The following is a 25,545-nucleotide window of genomic DNA, read 5'->3' as shown; positions in this document are numbered from 1 at the left end:
TTTCTTCGTTTCAAGTAAAAATTTATCTGACAGCGATGCGCTAGCTGTCTACATGTGTCCGAGAAATTAGTTTTCAATGAAACGAACCAAACACAATAAACTACCACAACGTTACGTTGTTGTGGATACGCCCGAGGTGGACAATGGTTTACCGGTACCCCTTCAAAATCAGCTAGAGCGGATTTGTGAACGAGCCGCAGGTGGTGGGTTTGAGCGGTCTGCTACGGCAGGTTTGGAGCTATTAGCATGGAGGATGAAGTCCTGAGCCGTGGAAGGAAGGAGTCTTGTCGGAAATGTGTCCTGTACGTGTCGCTATGCTGCATATTCTGTATGAGTCTGAGCAGCGATCTAACAAAGGGCATACCCTATGCTGAGCTTCTACTGAACCCATGCCGGATAGGAGGCGGTCTGCAGCGTAACAGCAGCACCGAGGCAGAAACTGTCATGACCCTGACACCACTGGCACTGGAGATGAACTCCATAACTAGCACTGCACTTACGAATGTATCTTCAATGGTATCTGATGGAGAGTGTGGAGGTTTCGGAGCCGGTGCCTCCAAAACAGGTTAGCAGATGCAACGTTGGTGCTAGGAACAGCACTGCTACATCATCAATAATAATATTATCTAAGGCCGTAAGGGGTTGTTGAGTAAAGCACTCACAGAATGTCACTCTTAAAACATAATTCAAACCTGGGATCTCACACTACTGCCCTACGCCAACACAGCTGTACGGAACATGGAAACATCTGTACACGTTTGCTTATGGTTTGACCCAGCCCCCCCCCCCCCTTCTCAACACAGGTGCACTATGCTTGTATTATGCTCCAATGTACAGTAGGTATCGGTTATGGCGTGGGTGTTTGAAAAATGACTTTCTATTCTTACTTTCGATATTTCTTACACACGATAAATCAAGTGTGACATATCAGATGCATATGCGCAGAGGCAGGATGGCCGTCATTCGTTCACAGCATCGCTGTTGTGCATGCGAGTGTTCATAGTCCCGTAGCTAAGGCATAAGCTTACCATGTGGCTATGCAGCATGAGATGCATGACAACAACAGTTGAACCTGCAGCACTAGGATGCAATGCGAGTCGGATCAGAACTGCTTTGGACAGAAGTTATTACCACAGGCGATGCACTTTGTACCAATCTGGCATGTTTGGCCACACAGAGTCCATTCTTAGGACCGATATATTCAAATTGTTTGTAAGAATAAATGTTCACTTGAAACCCATGTTATGATTCTGAAAATATGAGAAGTCATTCTTGTAGGCAGTATTATTCTTTTACACGACCACACTATAACCGATACGCAGTGTACGTTGGTACGTCCGGGTACCAAAATCCTATATTTGTGCCCCACCCCCACCCCTTAGAAGTATACGGTGGGTATCGGTTCTAATGTAGTCATGTAAAAGACTATACTGCCTACAAGAATGGAATTTTCATAATCATAATCTGGGTTTAAAGTGAACATTTTATTCTTACAAGCAATGTTATCGCATAGTAGAATATATCGGTCCTAAGAATGGACTTTGGATAGCAAAACATGCCCGACTAGTACAAAGCGTATTTCCTGTAGCAATAAAATCTGTCTGACGCAGTTCTGATCCGACTCTTGGTGCGCCGTAGTGCTGCAAGTGCAACTGTTGTGGTCATGTAGCTCATGTTGCATCGCCACATGGTAAGCCTATGGGACTATGACCAGCCGTAGCACAGTAGCACTACGTTGCATGTACGATGATCTTCCTGCCTATGCACACATGCATATGATATGTCGCACTTGATTTATTGTGTGCAAGAAATATCGGAAATAGGAATAGAAAGTCGTTTTTCAAACACTCACGCTAAAACAGATACATACAGTCATACTGTACAAGAATGAACTGTTCAAAAGTTAGAACGCCGTGAAAAGGTGCAAGGAATGTAGCCTGAAATGTTCCAAGAAAAAGCTATGCCGTCTAATTCTGTAGAGCTTGTGCTCTTCGAGCCATAGCCTCTTTTATGGATCTCTAAAACAATTCTGTTCCTGTTCCTGTGTGTGTGTGTGTGTGTGTGTGTGTGTGTGTGTGTGTGTGTGTGTGTGTGTGTGTGTGTGTGTGTGTGTGTGTGTGTGAACTGCTCTTACCCGCCACCTTCCATTGATCTTCAGGATGGAGGAAGCTTGGAGGTTGTGGACAGCTTTACCTATCTTGGCAGTGTCCTGAGTGCAGACGGTGCTCTGGACAAGGAGCTCACCTCCCGCCTTGCCAAGGCCTCTCGTGCTTTTGGCGCTCTCCAAAAGCCAATCTTCGGGTGTAGCGGCCTATCCATCAAGTCTAAGCGTCTTGTCTACAAGGCCATTGTCCTCCCTACCCTCTTCTATGGAGCAGAGACTTGGCCCATGAAGGCCCGACAGATGAATCGCCTGAATCTGTTTCATCGCTCATGCGTCCGTACCGTCTTGGGACTCTCAAGGAGCGATCAGCACTCCCGCCATCTTACTACTGCTGATCTAGCCCAGAGAGCGCGTCTTCCTGAAGACATTGGCACTCTCCTGCGTGAGTACCGTCTGCGTTGGCTGGATCATGTTGCCCGTATGGACGCGGCCCGGATTCCTCAAAAAGTGTTGTTTGGGGAGCTCGAGGCAACCAGACCACGGCATGGGCCAAAGAAGCTTTGGCGAGACACGATTGTCGGTGATCTGCGCTCACTGGATATTCCGGAGTCCGAGTGGTATCGGCTCGCGCAAGATCGCTCGGAATGGCGCAGGCAGGTCTATGAACATCGTCTTCCTCCCCCGGCACCGAAGGACTTTCACTGCGCATGCGGCAGAGCGTTTAGGAGAAGTGGCGATTTAAAGCGTCACATCAGGTACTGCCCAACTCAGTAGCCTGTCATCTCCACTGGAGATGAGGCGTCAAAGGTCAAGGTGTGTGTGTGTGTGTGTGTGTACTTTCTTAGATGTGGTGAGCTCATAAGTGGGATCATTTTCAAGTCCACCCTAGAGTTTGGGGATTTCAGGGGGTGTCGGCCGCTGGGCGGTTCAATAGCCAATTGAGGCATCTTTCCAAGATTCCTTTTAAGTCTCTCTCCCCTCTCCCGGGGAGACCCACGTGATTTTAGCAGTGAGCAAGTACAGTACAGTATGTGTGTGTCTGTGTCTATATACGTGCATGTATGTATGTGTGTATGTGTCTGCGTCTGTGTGTGTGTGTGCGCGCACGCATGTGTGTGCACGCATATGTGTGGGTGTGGGTGTTGGTTCTCATCTCTAGCATAGGTGGCTTCCATCCATTCTGCATCGCGTCTCGCCACGTCGTGACCAACTGGGATCTTGTTTGAAGTGCTAGGAGGGCGGAAATCAGCTATCCTGGGTTTGTTGATATTCTGCTTGGGAAGCTTTGGCAGCTCATTTGCCAATGAGTTGTATATACTGTATACACACGTGGCTTGATATCCGGAATCGGAGGTGGCGTAATGTTTCCACTGCCAACTACTATTATCGACATTGCTTTCTCCGGCCACAAGCTGCTGTTAATGGCACTGGCGTTTGGCACGTGTGGACTTGGTGCCATCATCATTGCGCTGGCTGGTCGGTCAGCTATCCAGTATGGTGGCTGGCAGTGGTACTATAGTGTGCTGGGTTTCACCAGCATAGCTACAATGCTCACAGTCTCCATATTACCTGGAAAGCTACCATCGGATGCATACAAACGAACCAGAACAAGTCAGTCAAGCACTGGCCCCGTATCCAGTAGTTCCAAAGAGGAAGAGACAAACTCGAATGCACCGGGAGATGCAGTATCCAAAGTAGCTGGTGCATGTAGCACACTGAGACATTATGCGGAACAAGCCAGGTTGTCGTTTGTCCGTGGTTTATTGCTGTACCGCAACTTGAACTTCACTATAATCTCCATTATCTACTTCTTCTTGTCCCTTGTTTTCTTTTTCCCGATTGTGACAGCGGTAAGTAGCATCGTTACATGATATTGCCAAAGGCAATCTCCTTAGACTTTTTAATACTGTTGTGTGTTCTGTATTTTTCTGTGATACTCTTGTAGAAACATCGTTCCCAAAACATTGGAAGTAGCAGCCATGAAAGCTAGCTGCAGGTTATGCTAGTAGGAGCCGGTTGGTTCGGTGGTGGCCTAGCAATGGGTATAATTGTGGAGTACTTGGCAGTGTCAGCTATTCTAACACAGAGTGTACTTATGACCCTTTCCGGCCTCTGTTGCGGTTTCAGTGCCTTGGTGAAGACGGTGAACGGCTTCCGCTACTTCAACACGTTCTACAGCTTCCTGATCAGCGACGTTGGTGCTCTCGGCGGTCCTGTTCTGCTGGAGATCGTCAAAAGCCATCAAGTACCACATGCAGTCGGTCAGCTGATTGTCCCTGGGTGCGTTTCGATAATACGTGGTCCCCCTGCAGCAGGTGAGACATGATTATTGAGTATGTATACTAGTATTCATTGGTTTGAGGGAAAGATGCGAACGGTAAAAGTCCGAAGAGAAAATGACCACGACTCGAACCAGGGGTCTTCGCTTGAGGCCTAAAGACTTGTTGGATGGTCATCAGATGTTGAATTGTGATACCAAATCTGTACATACAAACGTATCGGTCTTCCTGTGGATTGAAATGTGTGTGTGTGTGTGTGTGTGTGTTTTGTGTGCGTGTGTGCGTGTGTGTGTGTTGTGTGTGTGTGTGTGTGTATAATGATATTATAATAATTATATTCACTGGTTTGAGGGAAAGACACAAACGGGAGAAGTCTGAAGAAAATACTTCACCTATTATAGTATATGGTTGAAACAGCTTGCTGTCTACAGCATTGGGTATTACGCCTCTCGAGATTTGTCTTGTTGAGCACTCTCGGTAGGCTGCTCTAGTGCTGCTCCATTACGCACTGCCCACTACCGAAAAAGTCCGTAAATAAGTACCTTCCCGAGATAAACACCTCCTTCATTCTTTTGACTCTGTCTGTTGAAGTCAAGTCAAGCCCAATAAACATACTATTCGAAACAAGTATTGGTATGGCGCGCACATGCAGCACATAGTACGTATATCTACATGAAAATGACTTCTTCACTACACACAAGTCGGATCTGAAAGTTAGTTCGTGCCCGAAAGTCAGTACATTTTTTTTTAGAGTTGGCACCTATGAATTCAGGGGATGGCCCACGCCTGGTAAAAAGAAAAAGAAAGAAAACATGCCCGAAAGTTAGTGTGACCACTAAATTCGAGAGTAAGTACGTACTTATTTACGGACTTTTACGTTCCTTTTTCATAGTTTGAGCACTCTGGCGCTAGAGGTCCTTTGCACCATGGCTGGTAGCTCGGCTTGCTTTTATGAAACTCTTAGCTGTACTGATGAGGCTTATGTGGCCCAAACGGCTTGCTGTCTACGGCATTGGGTATTATAATTATATAATGTGTGTGTGCGTGTGTGTGTGTGTATGTGTGTTGATGTGATACACTGTAGGCTGGCTATACGATATCAGTGGGAGCTACGCACTGCCCGCAGCTATTGGCGGTTGAGTTCTCCTTCTCTCCGGACTGAGTGAGTTGTACCTCTATGCACGTGTGCGAAGGCTGAAGCGCATGGAGGACAACAATCCATCTGAGTGCCAAGAACCTGCTCCCATAGTTGTGGAAAGTGACACAACCGCAGAAGCCATATTGTACTAAGCTCCAGGCCATCAGTGTACCGTACTTTCACAGCACCTGTACTGTATCTACTGGGTCCGAACCTGTGCGTTTCCTGGACCATTTCATCCTCTGTTTTCAATTCACTTTCTACTTTTGTTGACTTTAGCCTAAATTTAATGTTGTCTTGAATCATTTCCTTTCATATTATTTATCCGTTTACTTCGCGATTGAAAATGATTCTCTGCTGCATCCATGAGGGTAATATGGATGTAGATGTTAGGAGTTTTGGTCTTGAACCGTTTGGTGTGTCTGATCGACTCAGTCTCAGTGCTTCAGGAGTTGCATATTTCCCTTGACCTTCGAGGTCATTGGAAATCTGACGAATGTGGAAAGATGAGTCAGACTAATTTTCACGCAAATCGTGGAAAATGTCGTACATCTTCTCGGCATGCTTGGATACATGATGCGACTTGGCTGTGTGCTAAGAGTGTGTGTGTGGGGGGGGGGGGGAGGTTGGGTGCATGTCCTGGTGTACGTCCAGCGAGCAAGCTCTCACATCGTCTGTATGCTTCCTTCAAAACTGCCAAGAGAGTAATCCGACCTCGTGAATAAAATACCGCAGAACGCTACACGGTCCAAGCACCACACACACTGCTACTCTGTGCACTCGGAAGATGCACAACTTTTATTGAGGTTGAAACTCTCAGGGTAGAACTGCAGCAACTTGACCAAGGCCTAGGGGATTCTGTCTGGATGTTGTTGGTCCTGTGATCACATAGGTCTGCGTGTGGACTGAGAGTAAAATTAATGACAATAATCATCGCAGCTGCCATGGGCCTTAAGGCATCCAATACTGCTCTTGTGTGAATACACTCTGCACAGGAGTGTAAGTGCAAATTGTGAACAACGTTTGTGACGAGGCACAGGGGACAAATAATCCTAATTCTGCTGCTTAAGGTTGTGAGCATGGCTATCTGACTTCGAGGAATGTGGCAGAGTGTTTCGTGAATGATCTTTGCAACCCGTTGGTCATATTAACGTAGGCAGAGCGTGCATGTATGAGAACAACTCGTGTTCCTCGAGGTAAAATATGTTATGACATTGGAAAGTCATCAGTGTAAGCGACATGCGTTTGAAGCAATTACGGCATATACATGTATGTATGTACATACTTGTTTTCAAGTGAAAGACGTGCTATTCATTCTGTCCTGCGGAAACATGTAAGGGCCTATGCTAGAGCCAGTTCCAGAGTGTTGGGACAAAAGTCACAATGCCCTATTACATACAAGAGTTTGGAAATTAGATTTTGATTTTCAGCTTTCTCAGCCATCCGAACACTGACTTGAACAAGCTCTTTGCCAAGCTCCAGATTGTTGCCCAGATGTTCTTCAGATTGATGCGGAAGTTGAGTGTGCGCTTTTTGCCAGAGAAGACGATTTCTGAGCCGACTTCCAGGAAGGATCCGTTTGCTGTTCCCAGCTGGAGATCGAACCAAATTTTGTTAATCTGCAGCGGGAAGTGGATAATGATGTTAGCAATACCGTCTACTGCCAGCTTTGCAAGGTGTAGTATACCCTTGGCAATCAGGAACACAGGGTTGTACTTGGCAAACGCTGTTGCAGCGGCCATGTATATCTTCTGCGCCACATTCAATGCTTTCTGTGCCACATTCAACACTCCGATGGCAACTTTCTTCGCTGCAAAGGCGGCCAGGCGAAGAGGCAGGCAAGCGGCTGCTTTCAGCAAACAGGCCGGATTTTTCGGAACACACATCTTGCCGCAGAATCCAGGTAAGGGGACGCAGATCTTCTTGCAGCAGAATTTGAGCCAGCCACAAGGGTAGTGAAGACATCCACAGTGTTTCTTGAAGCAAGGTTTCGGTATACCGCACCACTTTGCGCATTTCTTGACTGAGCACAGATGTTCAATTGTCTGCTGGGCTTTGCGCACACCCTGTTTGGCCTTGTTGAATGCAGCGTTGCGCTTCTCTTTCACTTTTGCCGCCAATTTCTTATTCGCAATAAAGCCTTGGAGTTTCTTGCTTGCAGCATCAACAGCTGCCAGAGCCTTCTTGAATGCAGCATCGGCCTTTTTCTTGCAGACTGATATGACGTGCTTCACTTTGGCAAGAAAGTCGTTCAAGCTGCTGAGGTCGAACACACCCTTGAAGCGAAATCCCGACAGTTTTCCAGGATGCTTGTTATCCTTGAATCCTGCAGAGAGCTCAACATTGACTTTGAAGAAGAGAATATTAGCGGAGAAGTTGAATTCGATGCCTTTCAGCGATATTGAGCCGCTGACTTTCACGGTGATCTTGAATATGGGAATGGAGAGTTTGGCACTGATTTTTGCTCCAAACCCCAGGGGGATAACTCCAAACTTGGCACTGATGAATGGTCCCTTCTTGTCATCTTCTGCCGAAGTCAAGCGAAGCACTTTGCCAATTTTCACCGGGTCAGCCCAGATTTTACCCACCATGCCCGTGGGAACTCCATGGAAGGCCGTAATGCGAAGATCGATGTGCACCGATAGAAACCAGTACAGCGTTATCTTGCCCTTCATGACCAGCCCACCAGGCACATGCTGTGTGGTGTTCCCGTGCGGTACGTCTCTCTCCAGGACGCTGTAGCTGAAAAGTATATCCTTGACTGACCAGACGTCAAGGATTTTGAGAATGGGCGATGGCTTGGCACCCAGTGCAATTAGCACCTTACTCATGCTGAACTGGTTGATGCTGAAGAAGAAATAGTTGTCGTCGGGCCTTTCCTCGTCAATGCCAAAGTACCCTCGTCCCATGATACACTTCGTCTTGTTATCATTGATGTTGCACTTGTAGCCAAGCCAAATCTCACCACCCAATTCTAGCTTGGTCACGCATTCAGGACAGTTGATGTTGATCCGTGCACCAGCTACAATATTGCCAATCGCCAGGAAAGGTAAACCAAAAGCCTTTCTCCACATGCCAACCATTTTGAAGTCCAGCTCCGCGTCCATGGCGGCATCGATCTCCAGGTCACCTTCAAAGTGAAGTTTTTCTCCTTTTCCAATATTGATATCCATTTCGGCATGCGTCAAGCCGAACATTGGTGGCCCTTCACTGATCATAGCGCCGACGCGTACATCATATATCTTCAACCCACCGAGTTTAATTTCTTGCGCGATCGGTGCTTGGATCTTGAACTCTGGCTCGTGTCCGATGTTCTCCAATTCAAATTCAACCTCCTTGTCACCAATGATGGCATGAATGAACTTGCACAGCAAATCACTGCCACACTTGGGCAACTTGTACTCAAATGTCAGTGAGAGGCCTTCGGGTATAACCTTCACATCATGCAATGGATAGGAATTTACCTTGAAAGGAAGTTTCTCTCCCCTCTTGATATTTGTGTAGGATACTCCAATGGAAGCCGGTCCAGAGAGGAAGTGGAGAAAGAACACTTTGCTCAGGTCGAAGCTTGTCAAATCTTTGATGATCTTTGTCACCGACGTGTGTTGCTTGCTGAAGGTAATCAGGTACCGCATTGGATTGGGCACTGTGATCACCTCGAATGCGAATGTGCCAAACAAGGGCAGTGTCGGCTTGCCACTGATCCTGTGGCAGTACAAAAGAGCGGTTTGAACAACAAATTGAATTTTAATGAACGATTTCAGTAAAGTATTTCTCACACATTCTCCATACTGTAAATATACAAATTTTCCTTGAATCGTTTGCAGGCAACCTGCCTACACTCAAGAGAGCACTGCATTTCACAAAAATCCATTGGTATCGTTACAACGTTTCGGTCTTTATGACCATCATCAGGAATTTTCGGCAGCTATTTAATTTCGGCTATATTCGGCACCGACCCAAAACGCCTAAATTAACACGCCGATGAAATTTTTCACAGAATCTGTCGCACTATACATGCCCTCTACCCCACGCCGAAAATAAATCGCCGCCGAAATGTCAAAAATCGTTGAAGTGCCGAAATTTTGCAGCGCCGAAATTTTGTATATTTACAGTAATAATGTAAATAATAATTATAGGATCCCATCCGTCCATTCACGTGTTCATTCAATGTCGCTTGTATCCTCCAAAACAAATACATTGTAGCATGTTAGCAGGCTGATATGGCACTGGTCTCCTGCGAATGTCCAAGCAGTCCTAAAGAAAATTATTATCATTGATAATCACCGGGTGTGTCTTTCTGCAGTCTTGACTCTCGGGTAGTCGACACTAGCCAAGGTGTGTATTTAGTGCATACAGTGCATACAGTGCATACAGTGCATAAAGGTATCTACAGTTCTCGCCATACACTATAAAAAACGAAGTAATGCAATAGTCCCATCCCTGAATAATCCATTGTGATCTTTGAATCAACCACTCAAACCCATGCTCCTGCCCATTGCTGAAGCGATGATAGCAAACCAGCTATGTTAGACACAGCAACTTGTGCTGGGATTACACCATTCAAAAGCTTGCAAGGCTGATGAATTGACCGCCACTAATTGTTAGCCTGGTCTACACCACACGGCTGGTTGAAGTGGCTTTTTTCTGGCCAATGAATCACCCACTTAACGCGCGCACACACACGTTTTTATTAGACTTTTATCCACTCCCTACGTAAATCTTATTTTCATTCATCTATCGGTTTGGAGGGACTCCCAAGACACATATCCATTTACCTGTGGAGAATTCGCAAATGAACAATACAATACAAAATCTGTGTTAGAAAATCTAGGTCACCTACCGAAATCCAAAGCCGTCTCGCATTCTCATGATTTGCACCTTGGGTTTCTGAACTCCAATTTTGTCCAAATGAAGGTTCCGAATGAATTTGTTATGTGAATTGACTTTGAACGATCCAATGTCTGAAAGCTTGAAGTCCTTTGATGATGACAATTGAAATATCAATGCTCCCTTTCTTGAATTATATCCAATACTGGCATTAAACGGCTTGTTGAAGAGCTTCATTTGACCAGTCACCATGTACGAGAAGTTATGTGCTCCTAGGAAACTGGCATTGTAGGATGCTGAAGTCATCACAAACTTGCCTTTGAAGAGCTTGAATGACTGCGGAAAGCGACCCAATATGCTGGTCACCTGCGCGTCCGAGTCGTACGTAAATGCCTTCACCTGCATTTTGAAGAGCCAGCCGTAGACCTTGCCGAACGCTTTGTAGGTCTTATCATTCAGAGTCGCTGGTGATAGGTAGGCAATTGCATCATGGAGTGAAAAGCCATCGGGTAGTCGAAATGTCAATGACTTCAAACCCACGTCAACTACTATTGAAATGTTCTTCACGTCAACGCTTTGATAGAAGTAGAGGCGAATGCCCTTTGGAACATTTTTCAGGTGTTCGAAACCGGAGCGTTGAAAGTGAAATCCATGGTTGAGTTCTATGACAGTGGAGGACAGGAAGAGGCCAATGCCTCTCACCTCAGCCTTTCCAATTGTGGGAACCTTTCCAATGTCAATAGAGGTTACCCTTTTGATGAGGGTGGATATTTTACCAAGCGGAATCTCAATTCCAATAAAGAAGTTCATTTCCTTCAATGTAGTGAAGTTGAATATGGTCATCTGTACCTTAGCATGTTGATAACCAGACAGTGTGGGCAATCCATACACGGAGATCAAGTTGGCACCATTTCCCCAGCGCACCTCCAGGCTGGCTTGTTCTATAGTGAAATCCGATACGCCGAGGTGTCGGTATTGCTTCTCAAGACTTCCAAACTTCCCCAGCGTGCTGCTGACATGTATAGATGGAGTACTCGCCAGCAGTCTGTACCTGCCTCGAATTCTGGAAAACTCGGCTTTGAACGTCTTCCCTAAAATTTGTGCATTGGCAGTGAAGTTGAATGATAGAGTCTTATTCTGGTAGTAAAACCCGAAATTGAAGTTGTTGAGCACCAGGAAACTCTTCACAACCGTTATGGGACCTTTCAGGGTTGCATCAACCTTGTAAATCTTTTCAGGTACATTGATGTATACACTGTTGATGAACAGACTCTCCAGTTTGGGCAGGAAATCGGGCAAGCCGAGTGCTTTGAGGTTTTCTGACGAAACAAAGATTCTCAAGACGTTTGCCAAGCTAACCGTATTGGGAGAAGGCTGAAAAAAGCAGAGACAGTACACAGGAAGAAAGTGGAACAGCAGTATACGTGCATGTGGAAAATAATTATATGTAGTATCCCGCCAATTAATCTTCTACAAGTTGTGCATTCGATATCTCACGTTCTCGAATTCAGCCATGGCCTTACCCTGTCGTGGCCCCTCACCGATCACCGTTTTTCAGGCTAGCAAAAGAGAGAGCAACTGCTAAAAAGTGGCTCCCCGCGGCCCACTCTTTGATGGTCCAGCAGACCGCTTATTACTAGTACAAGTACAAGAATGTGGGCTGCTATATTGCGTTGTGGATCAGAGCAGTCTCAGTCAGTAGTCCCACAAATGGTGCTCCCCTGTATTTGAATTCTGAATACTGTAAAGCAGGAAATTTTCGGACGGAATGTATTTTCGTACAATTTCGGACACGGCATCTTTTGTACTAAAATTAATTCCGTGCTAAAATGTGCTCGTGTGAAATTATGTACACTGTACATGCGCGCGAGTACTGCATGCAAACTCGTGCATTCAGCATGCAGCATGCTCTGCATGAAAATGAAATCCGTACGAAAGGTCGAAATTCGGCTTTGTTCGAAAATATTCCCGTCTGAAAATGTCCTGCTATACAGTAATAGCGACATGCTCATGCTGTAAAAACTGTACTCCTGGTCACTAAAAACTGTACTCCTGGTCAGTTTTGTTCTACATTGTGCAAGTCTGCCTGTTTAAAATCTGGTTAAGTTGGTGGACTCTATCGCATAACTTGTGCCCACATTTTTCCATGTTAAAAATTTGTTCATGCTGTGCTCAACTTACAATGAAATCAATAATTTTGGAAGAGAGCGACAGCAACATGTCCTGCGTATTCTCAGTTGAAAACTTCATGGAGACGAGAGCTGACACGTGGGGTAACAAAGACGTCTGTGGCCTGGATCTTGTAGAATTTCCCGGTGGTGAGCGCTTCACAGCATTCATATTCTCGTTCAGTGAGCGGCGGAAAAGCTTCCTGTCTGATTTCGTCTTTTTCCATCTCTTCCATGAAAATGATTCTGGCGTTTCTGACTCAGCCACGTCCTTGTGGGTACTGACCAAGCCCAGTAATTTGTTCAACTTCCCATCCAAGAACGTCAATCCCTTGGTGCGTATATCAGGTTGGGACATCGTGAGAAGTCGCGTTTCATCCAAGTTAATGTTGCCTATCTCTGGAAACGATGAGATGCCAGCCTTGTGGAACAACTGCGCAATTAGTTTCGACAGGTTAATCTTCGGCATCGTAACCCCCAGAATGGTTTTACGTGTGGCTGAGTTAAATGGATTGAGCACCAGTAATTCAGCTTTCTCGCCGGGCCTGTCACCAAACTGCAGTGTACCACTCATAGACATTAGATTATGTTTCGTCTTCATCTCTAGTGTGACATTCAACAACGTCAGATCAAGAAGTCCGACCGATTCCAATACCTTCTTGAAGTCACTGTCAGCCAAATGGCCATGTGACAACATGGCTCGAACGGACATCTTTTTGATAGTTGTCTTGAAGTGAGGCGATTCCTCAGCTAGACCAAACACAACTTCTATGTCCTGGGAAAGCAGTTTTCCAGTGCACTTGGCTTCGAAAGAGAAGTTATATGGCCTGATGGAGTAGTTGACATTCAGATTGATCACAGTATGGTGGCAAGACAAGATTTGTTTAGGGAGATGAAAACTGCCGATGTTCACACGCACTCTTGCAGTTTTGGATGCAGAATCAAAGTCCATCTCGGAAACCATCATTTCACTGAGCTGAGGGAAGCCCTTTGGTATCTTGATGGAGGATGGTTTGAACGACGGAAAGATCAGTTTGACAATTGCGAGCAATGTGACATTCCTGACGTTAACAGCCACCGTGCTGCCAGCCACACTCAGACTCAGTGTGCCACTCTGTAGGCTTCTGTCCAGTACAATTTCAAACCATACACCTGAACTGATACGATCCGGAAGCGTCATTCCTCGGCATCCTCTGATCAACTTCGTCACAGACACATTCCCCGTAGCCATGACGACGCCGATACGCGAGAAGGACATAGCTCCCAGAATAGGTATTGAGCTGATGTCATGTTTCGTGAGGTTTTTCACCAGTGCCGGTAAGCTGACGTTATGTGCACAGAAACTGAACAAAGTCTCCCATGCCGACGCCCTATTCTGCTGAACCGTAGAATTTGAATGTTCAGAGATCTCCTTTTTGGCCAGCAGAAGACTGCCTGACGCCTGCGCATGTCCCAATGTTGTATTTCCAAACAGGTATATGTGGTTTAGTTTGAAGTGAGATGTGAACTTCACCGCTCCAGTAAGGTTGTACAGCACAACTTGATCGACGCGCATGTCTTTCGTAGATGATTGCATGCTTGGCCTGTGCGCAAACATATCCATGATCCTGACCGGCTCGACAGTGGAAAGCTCAGCAGAGAACAATTTTCCCTTCTTTGTCACGTTAGCAGTCATTACCATGGAGTCCAAGATCTGTGCACTTGCAGCGAGCGAGAAGTCAAAGTGCGATGCTGCAAATGAAAGATGCACTGATACCTTAGCCATTTTGAAGATGCCCTTTGATATAGTTATATCCTTGTCATAAGTGGCATGGAGGCGTAGCTCACGCGGTTTCCACTTCACGCTGAATTGCTCGATGTAGAGCTGTTTCAGCCCACCAAGGAATGGAGGTAGTTTGGCCATTTGCACTGACCCGGGTAGAATGACATTCAGCAAGTTGTAGGCCGACACGGAGACATTTGGCATCTGCACAAAGAACAATAGAACGTGTAGAACAAGGCAGCAGAGTTTTTCAGCTTGGCTACGGTGGAGATCTTCGGGGAACATCATACTCATAGTCACAAGCTCATGATAATACACTACATACAAATCCTGAATCTACTAGCAAGCCATTAGGAAAGGGAATGAATGTACTTCGTGCTCCACTGGTAGGACTGTAGAACCGGAATCTCCTGTGGTCCGGCCAAATGGGACAAGCGATTAGAAATGAACCCTATTGATGAAAAACAGTTTTCAAAAGGGAGAGTTGGGTCATCTTTCTGGAAATAAGGCCAGGCCACAGCCGGACCTGCCAGACAAGGTACTACGACCCTGATTTGCCAGCATGCACTCGAGGACACCACAGTTGAAGGTGCGGTATTGTCAGCTGCACAGGAGTAAATGTCACATGACCACCTCTCCCCTCCCCCTCCTAACACACACACTCCTCTACACAATGCGTGTGTGCACACAGCTGTACACACTTGTACTTGTTAACCACCAGAAACTAGTCACGCGGGTCTCCCCCTTTTAATGGGCTCACGACTCAACAGTAAGTGGGTAAGAACAAGGTGGAGGCTCTGAAATGGATAGACAGCAGAAGGGCATCTGCACCAGGACGCATAGTATCTTTGAGACATGGGACACACATGTGTGTCCACATGGGTACATGCACATATGCACACACACACACACATTCACACACATGCACACAGAACAACACACACACACACACACACACACACACACACACACACAGAACAACACATACGCATGTACACAAACATCCGCACACACATACACACAGGCACATGATGTCAACACATATAAACGCATGGACATGATGCAGGTAAACCCACCTTGAAATACACGTCCATTTTGGAGATGGCCGAGGAGAGATTTAACGTACCCAACTTGCCGAAATTCACAGGAAACTTGACAAGAACAGATTTCATCTTTGATGGATTTAGTTGGACTATCCGCACCAAGTTGTGATCAAGGAACTTTGGAATTGGCGATGATTGCGTCCGGAATAGAACGAGGAGATTGGCGTTCGGAAGGGACAACTTTCCAAAGAAAGGAATGGACGATATATCAATTTTGAAGAAAGACTTGACAACAGCAGAGAGCGAAGAGTTGGCAACCAGCAATTCCATGCTGAACAACCGAGAGGTTCTCTTGAACGGATTAAGTATGTGAACGTGTGCCATTAGATTGCGTAGGTCACCAAACCTGAGCGTTCCTGAAAAACGCATTCCCAGCGGTCCAGTGACAATTTGAAACACGGTGTTCTGCAGAGATACTTTAGACAGACCCAATGATCTCAGAAAGGAACCGAATGAACTTGTTTGAGAATTCACAAGGCCCAGAATGGAAGGCAGTGAGATCCTGGACAACTCAGTGGAGAATAGAAACCCATTGGGATGCCTCGAAATCAACGTTAGTCCAGGGAAGCCGAAGAATTTGCCAAGACATGATGCCTGAAATCCGGTGGTGTTGCAATTAGATGAAGAGTAACTCGTGTTCAGGGAAACTATGGTCGAATTGCACGCTATCAACTTGCTATTCTGCATGACACCTTTCAGCAAGTTGATCTTGCCAAAATTCATCCTCAACTGAAGCAGCTTCTTTTTTACGTCAAACTTGAACACATCGACAATGGCCCTCTGGATGTTGGCAAGACCGGGAGGAAGCCGAAGTGATTTCAAGTCAAACTTGGGAAAGAACGAAGTGATGAAATTCTGAACGGAGAGCACACCCTCCGTGACATTGGGCAGCCTCATCTTGCCAACGGATAGCCTCCATGATGACAGGGTCCCATTCAGAGTTATCCCTCTGCCTGATTTGGGCATCAGTCGGGTGATGAAACTGAATCCCGGCTTTGGTGGCATGAAGTGAGCAAGGCTGAAGTTTCCTCCCTTGCTGTTTTTGCCAGTACTATGCCAAAGTGATTTGAACAATGTGATATTAGAGGGTAAATGACCAGTAGAGAATGATACGGAGAGTTTAGGAACTCGAATAGATCCCAGGCCTGGCATAGATTTCAGTGCTGACAGGTGAGGAACAAACGTTGACAGGATCGTCATGAGATTGCATGTCGGGAACTGCAGGGTGGACAACAGAGTACAGAAACAGCGAATATTATCCAGATATTCGGGTTTTTTGCTTTTTATAATTGGCATTTTTGCATGATGTACAGATATTTCCCATATTGGCCATCAGCTCACATTTTCAGTGTTGCACAACTCAACAAACAGCAAATTTGCCTGAGATAGGTAATTATGCATTCAACAGGTGCATCGACGTTGCATAATGAAGTGACAATGCTCAATATTGGTGCACTTACAGTGATTTGCTGGGAGCGAAAGCTTTGATTGCCGCCACCTATGCGCAGAAAAGCCAGACTCATCTCAGATTCCAGACCCAGGGTTGGAATAGACGGCAGGCCACCCAGAGAGAATGAAACAGTGCCCTTCTGCAGGATGATTGTTGCTGAGACATTGAGAATGTCAAAGGATCCCAGTAAGCTCTTCAAGTTCAGAAACTTTAGCTTCGATAACCCAGAGTGTTCAAACATCTTGGATGCAATGTTCTTCAATGATGCAGTTCGAATATGAATAATGGCATACGTTGGTGAACTAGGGTCATACGTGAGTTGCAAAGAAAGGAAGTCAACTACCACTGAAGCCAGCCCAGTTGAAGATAACTTAGAGGATAGTTTCTCCAAGACCGCTTTCAAAACAGATTGGAGGCTGATGGCGTGCGCTTCCAGGTACAGCTCAGCTTTGCGAGTGCCACCAATGTTGATGTGTGCACCAAATGATGCTCCTTGTGATGCAAACATTACTGTTCCGTTGAGATAAACCATCATTTTGTGAGCATAGCCATCCTGCACCAGAACATCTAGTGTCAGAGTCATGTTACTCAACTTCAAATTGGATATTCGTATCATGCTCTCGACACGGCTCGGCAATTGACATACGATCTGTGGAGAGGCATGGACGAGGAACAACAAAGGCAAAATCGTACTGGATGGAACATGGTGTCAAAATTCTAGAGTTCATTTTGCACAGTAACTCGCTTACAGTTTAAAGTATTAGGTGAAAGTCGTCATTTGCCTATAATATTATTTCCTGAATGTTCAGTTTCACAGGAACATATACAAGCTGGATTGTGACGAATAGCCGTCCGGAGGGGAGGGTGAGGGATACCGTGTGGGCTGTGCATCCACCCGTCGCTGCTTTGATATTGTAAAGCACTACATGCATCAGGTTTTGGAGTGTCTGGTGTACAGCGAAGTTATGCTATGCATCAGCCCACAGAATCGCCGCATTGCGAGCAACAACAATAGATATAAAAGCTAAACATTGTATTCACCTGGGCATTCCTTACCTTGATTTGATTGGGTGTTTTCTGGACATTAGCTACTCTCAATGCCAAATCGCTCAGCTTGCTGGTACCAGGTATCTGGGAACAAGGCAAGCACATGTGGCAGACCAATTACTATCAAGCACTCCCCTGGTAATCATTGGATTGCTTCTCCCTACATATTTCAAGCGCACCATCACCCCCCCCCCTCCAACCAGTCGTCAGTCACTGGACGGATTTTATTGTACAGAAGACACGAACTTATAGAGTGTGAAGAAGAGTATAGCGACATAGAGAGTGGTGGGAGGAGAGCCGCTGAGAAGCTGGATGGTGTATCCATAAGAGCACTAGGGGAAGGCTAGACAGTACGTCTCTAGACATCAACACGTATTGTATGAAATGCTAGTCAATAGTACTAAAGACTAAAGTCAGCCACAACACATACAGCAGCTTCAGACAATCATGACAGGCATGATACAGATAATACAACAATGGTGGTGCTCGTCTCCTCTCCCTCATTGCCCTTGGCTCGCCAATGAAAGTCAAGCACCAGATGGATATCCCAGGCATGAAAATCATCTTCGCTCGCTCAACGTGAGCACTAAAACGGTGATCATATGTGTGGGTGGTCAACACTTGAAATATCCTCCAACCTTAGTTGCTATTTTCCAACCACTAACCCAATTTAGTCTCCCATGAAAGAGAACATTTAGTACTAAATGATTCACTTTTCATGAAGACACAGCATTTACCTTTTTCCAATTTTGCCAAATGCACAGTACTACAATAACATACCTTGATTTCATCAATATTGAAGGATGGGATTATATCCTTGAGTGCATCAACTAGTAGTGCGCCCATTTCGGGCTTGGTTTCCTGGGAAACTGGAGAATTACCTGCACCTTCAGTTGTGCTTCCAGCACCAGCTTCATGCACGTGTTGTCTGCTATGAGCTGTAACATCAGTTGTGTTTTGCGGCTGCTCCTTTTGGTGTTGTGGATGCTCCTTCAGTTGCTGTAGCTGCTCCTTCGGTTGCTGTGGTGCCACGTGTGACGCAGTGTCCTGGAGGTCCTGCTGCTTCTTCTGAGTATGACCATTGGCACTGCTTGAAAATAGACCATCCCAAGAGAATAGTTTACTCCCAGATGCATTCTCATCATCTGGGGATCGCTTATTGTCCTGCTTGTTGTTGAGATACTGTTCCCCGAGCGCATACAGCTGTGTTGAAGATGCAGCTCTGATATGATGAAGGTCAGGCAGATCCACCAGTGAGCTACCGGGGAGTGTTCTAAGCTTCTTCTTCAGAAGTCGATACTCAATAGTGGCCATGCTAGCTTCTACAATGGAAATCACCATTGTGTTCTGGCGAATACTCAGCATGTGCACCTGTTCAAGTGTGATCTGCAGCTTCCCTGCCAAGGCTATTGCTAGCAATGACTCCAGGTTGAAGGAGGAATACAGCGGATGTGCTGATATGTGTGATAGTTCCGGTACTATGAGCTGAAACACCAGTAAACCTGACAGACAGGACACAAACAATAATGAAAACTATTGGCCAACTACAAGTAGGTTTGCTTGACTTTGTTGCAGAATGATCACTGCACGCTTTTACCACCTGGTTGCAATAATTATTAGAGCATGAATGTACGGTATGGTTCATATCATCTGAACTGTTCCTTAGATTGTGCAAGGCAAAAGAGGCATAACAAGGTAAACGTCGATGTAATAACATGAACAGTTTTGGCCCCGAACACCCCAGCAAGTCAAGATAGTTTCCCTAAACAATTCATAACAGATGCCATAGGGGCACTTACGGAGACATTTCCCAGGCTGAGTTCCGTGCTTCACGAATCCTCTGTAGCACTCACACGTGTTTAGATCACCATTGCAGTGATGTTGACACCTTCCGGGTGGGCAATGTTGTTGTTCCCGACCTCAAATAAGTCACAGAACACCACGCAATTTAGCATACCCGGTACATTTTCTGATACTCATGGTCTGGTCTTCCCTAGTCCTTGGCTACACGAGTACAAATAGATCTTCCAAATGTTCACGGATGAGGTCATCGTCAGGGGTGAGGATAAGGCGAGAGTGTGTTTAGTGTGGACCGAGACTGATACCCATGATAACGTACCTTGAACCCCGGTACTACCGTAGTACTGGGGTTCAAGGTTGCGCTACATATCAAGTGGCATCAATACACCCATGTAGCGATATCAGCAAGGGGCCGTAAAGCGTAATGTAGCACAACACAGCACAAAGCTCACGTTATGTTGATGGCTTAGTACAGGTGATAAGTACAATGTAAGCGCTGATAACACTTCTAGGGGATTTGTTGTGGATTGCAAACGTTTGAATGTCTATGTATGTTGCTGCCAGTATTATGAAATCAGTTTCACAAGTTCTACCTAGCTGTGCGAATCGTTGCCACTTGATGTGTGTCGTTAGTACTCGGTCTAACTGAGTCTCTACGCGAACTTGGAATTTTTCATGATGTGTTGTGCAACATTTAACTCCTGTACTACTGGTATGTTCGTAGTCTCTGCATACAAACCCCAGAAAGGGGCAGTGCATTCTTTGCGATTTCACTCATTTCCTAACGCCATGTACAGCAAATAAATTAGTGGTGGCGACTTCGGCGATACGTGTTAGAAAACGAAAATTAATCGCTTGCAACACTGATGATCTAACCTTCAGCTCGTCGAACCTGCAAGTTTGTATCCCTGGTGATGCTTCTGCGTGGAGAGTACTATAAGAGCGGTGCTTTGCAGGCACAATCGTCTTCGGCCTACCCAATCTGAACTGCTGATGGGTGAATGTCCCGAAACACTGTGTACCGTGCAAGTACAAAGGTTCGTTTTGGAATTAACTTCCGTTAGGGGGCACGAAATAACTAAAGTTAGTTTGTACCAAACTTACCAAACCAATCTTTTTCTGAATGTTCTGGGCGGCAGACTTCGACCAAAAACGAAATTTAGCACGTATTACGAATCTGCTAATGGAGTGATCTAACGAAAGATTTCGTGAACGAAAATTTGTACTTACCGGTATAGAGTATTTAGCAGGTTTGAGGAATACCGTATTTTCCGGAGTGTAGTGCGCACTTTAGATGTGCTATTTTAGGCCCTAAATCGCAGGTGCGCACTATGCTCCGAATATGAAATGCATGTACTTCAATGAAGATTGAAGTGCGCATCCCCAATGAAGATTGGGGGTGCGCGTTATACAAAGGTGCGCACTATACTCCGAAAAATACGGTAGTGCAAGCGATTCTGAAGATCATGCGAGAAGATTCATCCCAGCTACTACATGTAATAATTTAAAAAATTATAACCTCTAGTATGAAGACCTACCTTTCACAAGCAGCTGAGATTGCTTCAAACAGGTTGCCATGCCTCTATTCCTCTCTTGATGAGCCAGTACTGGCTGCTGATGGGGGCCTTGATTCACAGTGACCGCATTCACGTCGTTACTCTCGCCTCCGCCATGATACGTGATGCTGGCGTCGTGTGGCCAGTGATGACGTCGTGGCAGACTGACAGTGATGTCAGAGTGACACTTCACAGCCGAATGAACCTGAACAGCATCATGACACGGTTAGCCCTTGGCGGATTATGCTCGGTAAATTGCTGAATTATGCTTCCCATTATGCCCAAATTATGCCAATGATGGTGCTATACTATGCTGCGGTCCAACCTAATGGGATGGTGAACTCAGTACAAACAGCCCTTGGCGGATTATGCTCGGTATTGCTGAATTATGCTTTCCATTACGCCCAAATTATGCCAGTGATTATGCTACATGATGCTGGAATTCTGCCAATGATTGTGCTTTACTGTACCCTTGCACTCGTGTTGCACTTTGCAACGTTACAAAGACTCTGGTACCATGACAGCACGGCTTATAAGGGGTAACATTCACCAGTTTCTTTTCTGTAACATGCCTAAATACGCCTGGAGCATTAATCTTCAGCCAGCATCGTCAGGTTATGCCGACAGGTTATGGTCTCTGAAGTCCTTTTATACCAGGGCATAATTTTTAGACAAAATCCGAAGATTATGCTGGAAAAGGTACCAGCAAAATCTGCCAGGGGTTAATCAAGGTGGAGTAGCCTTCAAATCAGATACTGGTGAAGGAAATTGGTACAACTACCCAACAATAAAACTACCCAACAATAGACTTATCCACCCACCCGCACCGTTAGGCCCTGCATCTGCCGCTAGGGTTTACCGGGTGTTAGCGGCCGTCGCGAGTTCCCTTTGGGAGCGGACACGATAATTTACTTATTTACTTACCCAACGATTCAAAACCTTCATTCTGCATGAAATGTCAACAACACGATCATGCGTGCATGCACTTGGTGCCATGCAAGGACTTCTAAAGCGGGATTCACAGAAGCTTTTTTGCGATGCGACACGCGATGCGACGCGATCTGCGACGGACGCGTGCGATGCGAACTCGCGAAATACCATTCACAGAAGAAGTCAGTGATGCGACAAAGTCTTGCTGATTTGGCTACGTCACCATGATATTCGCGCGGTTTGATACAACTTGTACAAATTTATAGGCAACTCTTGAACCTTTGTACAACTTTGCTGTGGAAAAGGTCAAAATCGTACGCCAAATCGCTTGTCGCATCGCATCGCATCGCAAAAGTTGAGCCAAGCTCAACTTCTGCGATGGCCTGCGATGGCCCAGTTGCGGCAGTTGCGTGGGCCGCGACATGGCTGCGATTTGGGGTTTTCCCGGTTTCGCGCCTGTCGCATCGCGTGTCGCATCACAAAAAAGCTTCTGTGAATCCCGCTTAACAGTGACGGGAAAATCCCAAAGCCACTCTGTTAATATAATTGCATGGTAATGCATACCTGAATTGAATCATAGCAACATGTCTGCTCACCTCAGCTGACTGGTTGGCCGTGATGCGCAACGTGTTCGTATCGCGACTGTACACGACTGTTGTATGTAGATTGCGCATCTCTGTTGCCATGCCTACGTGGTTCACACTGACTTGAATGCTAGACGACGATGGTGTACATTCAAAGTGGACATCTCCCTACCAACCAGACACAATGTGCGTTCCAGTAGAAACAAATTCACCATCCGGAAAGTGCATGATAAGTGTCATTAAGGCATGCATGGCAAAATTAATATTATTATTTTCTACTGACGTTCCTTATTGCGACTCCCGTAAGCTTGTGAATTATTTCCTTTACGTCTATCTCTATGCACGTAACGTTTTAGTAGACCAGCACAAGGGTGGCTTTGTAGCAAACAGAACGAAATTTGGTATAACGCAACTGTGGGATTCCGGAATGTATTTTTGTGTGCCACTGCTTCTGGATATGGTACCCTTGCTGTCTCTAGAGCATTACTAATGCTACTGAGATAAACGTGCAGTAATCCATTGATAATTTCAATAAAAACAGTTCCACTTCCAAAAATGTGTAATTTTAAATGTTCACTTTGGGACCTACAACATATCACTGACCTTGATATACAAATTGATAAGCACTCTTGGCCCTTCCATACGTCGCAGATAGCCGGCAGGTATAGTGTGGATAGCAAGCAATGATACTCGCTGAGAACCTTGGTTTTCTGGATCTGGCTGCACAGTCCGTGGAGGGCTGTACATGGAGCGCCCATCACCGTCCTTGCTTATATCAACGTCTAGGTCTAAAGCTCGCAGACACTCCCTAGTTACACATGGTGTCATATCATAACTGCCCGAGCCATGCAGCGTATACACGTAGCTTTCACGCAGGGCGTGTCGATTCAAAGATTTCGTTCCAACACCATATTGGACAGCATGCAGTAACCAAACGACTGCGATGTACCAGCCGCTAGCGATAGTGAAATTCAACACATTGGTATAACCGGCCATCTTCGCTGGATCTACCAAAACTCTACTAACGTTATCATGTTAACGACATTCCAAACCATGATTCGGACAAATATTGATAGCGCAGAAAAATAGTAAAACCAGACCATTAATTTTAGTTTCTGCAGTTAGCGCACCCTGTGGAAGATTTGCCAGAAACACGATAATGCGGACCAAAGAGCAAGGTATTGAAGAACGCGTCGTCTTCAGTGGGCACGCAACAAGCGGATACTTTCGCATTTCACAGCTTGCAGGAGCCACGACTACCATTATGGTTGATTCGTGATGGCCGCCTGTAAGGTGAAGCGCTGGCGCAGTGAAGCATTACATCCACCTCCATACTTCTAGCGTCCTCTTTCATCTCAAGAGAATTTTCCAATGTCCGTAAAACTGTCCTGTTCACAGAGGATAGCTGGGCCACGGCCCGTGCATCAGCGCAACTAATACTTACAGTAACATGGTTATCACTCAACTTACCAGTGTAGATGACTATCTAGTGGTCAAGTTCTTTCCTTTCAGTGTCGGGAGAGCGGCAAATTCATCACCATTGAGATCGAAGTAACGTACAGTCCATTCATCGGAAACTGGCCCGCTGGCTTTTGAAAGTCGGATTTGGGCCGAATTGAGGATCAAAAACCCACTTTAAATCTCAAAAATCTGGGTTTTGGATCTGCTTCTCCATACATTTTGCCATGGCATACCTGTCCTAATCTTGTAAAACCTGGCTGAATTTCTATTTCCCTGTTCTTGGAATTTTCTGGCCTCAAATGTGGCAAGGAGTAATTGCACGGGCCACACAATGCAGGATGTACTGTTGTTTTCACGATATCTACAACTATGTGAGAGAGACGCCAAAAAGTTAGGGTGCCAGTTTCCAATGAATGGACTATAGTGCGAGAGGGATACTCAAAGTGGATAGCCGTTGTAGACGACAATAGACGATAATAATATGACCCGTGGGGAAACGGTCTCATTCTGACCACACAATGAATGTGCAACGACTACGAGTCGTGAATCTATTGTCAGTGTGAAAAACTAGGGCAGACACTACGGTACTACCGCTACAGTAGAGTCGCGCACCGAAGAACATTGAGCCCAAGAACGTCCAGCTTGAAAATGCTAAGTACGCCACAGCCTAAAGTTAAGAACGGCGGTGTTGGTTTTCTGGCAGCTTTTTGGGATACATATGATCCAGTACGAATTGTTTCTAAGAACGTGCGATAAGAGCGCAGCCACATTGCTGAAAAATAAGAACGCCCCAGGCAAACCACTGGGAAACAACGTTCTTGGACGCGCGACTCTACTGGGTATATGATTGTAATCATGAAGTACAACATGAAGATCTTTTGACTCCCTCCTTCCAACCCGACAAGTATTCTGATGATGTTTCTGTGGAATGGCACAGCACCATGATACACTGTACCGGAATAGGACTGCAGATCAGGGTCAGTCAAAACGTGGACATGGTCCATCCATCACATCACCCTGACTATCCGGACCAAGAATCTAAATGGACGTTCTCAGCTTTCACTGATGGTGAATCCAACCACGGAACGAGAATATAGAATGTTTTTAAAGTCAGAATGTAGACACCATGAATAGGGGTCCACCAGCAGCCCGCTTCACTTGAGTGCAAACCCAAAACTGCAAAAGGAATTTGTTCTGCATCGGTTATACCTGCATGTTGAGGTTATGTTTCACAATGCCCTTACGAGCGCTTGCAACTAGCCCTTGGCGGAAATGCTGACAGAAAAATTGACAGCATCTGGCACTTGTTCTGTTATGTGTCTGTCACGCATGT

General features: G+C 45.8%; 1 protein-coding gene across 1 annotated transcript; it reads right to left on the bottom strand.

Moving 5' to 3' along the window:
- Nucleotides 1-6,304: 6,304 nt before the first annotated feature.
- Nucleotides 6,305-23,863, bottom strand: LOC135809715 (uncharacterized). The gene is made up of 11 exons (XM_065323130.1): nt 23,355-23,863; nt 22,764-22,919; nt 21,220-21,442; nt 19,681-19,800; nt 18,662-19,383; nt 17,891-17,965; nt 16,845-17,483; nt 15,358-16,602; nt 12,533-14,485; nt 10,365-11,725; nt 6,305-9,226 (listed from the first exon to the last, which is right to left on the bottom strand). The coding sequence occupies exons 1-11, from the start codon at nt 23,745-23,747 to the stop codon at nt 6,934-6,936; spliced, it is 9,180 nt and encodes a 3,059-aa protein (XP_065179202.1). The 5' UTR covers nt 23,748-23,863; the 3' UTR covers nt 6,305-6,933.
- Nucleotides 23,864-25,545: the final 1,682 nt, after the last annotated feature.

Source organism: Sycon ciliatum, chromosome 2 (genome assembly GCF_964019385.1).
Source record: "Sycon ciliatum chromosome 2, ocSycCili1.1, whole genome shotgun sequence".
Taxonomy (NCBI): domain Eukaryota; kingdom Metazoa; phylum Porifera; class Calcarea; order Leucosolenida; family Sycettidae; genus Sycon; species Sycon ciliatum.
The sequence above is the reverse complement of the archived record's forward strand: the minus strand, read 5'-3'. Positions and strand labels throughout refer to the sequence as shown.

Bases quoted from the DNA above. Each gene is read 5' to 3' on its own strand.
- LOC135809715 (XM_065323130.1), bottom strand. From the start codon at position 23,747: ATGGCCGGTTATACCAATGTGTTGAATTTCACTATCGCTAGCGGCTGG. The intron at 19,384-19,680 runs GTAAGTGCCCCT...CCTGTCTGTCAG, and splicing joins TCAGCCTGGGAAATGTCTCC to GTTTACTGGTGTTTCAGCTC. The intron at 16,603-16,844 runs GTAAGTGCACCA...TCCACCCTGCAG, and splicing joins TTCGCTCCCAGCAAATCACT to TTCCCGACATGCAATCTCAT.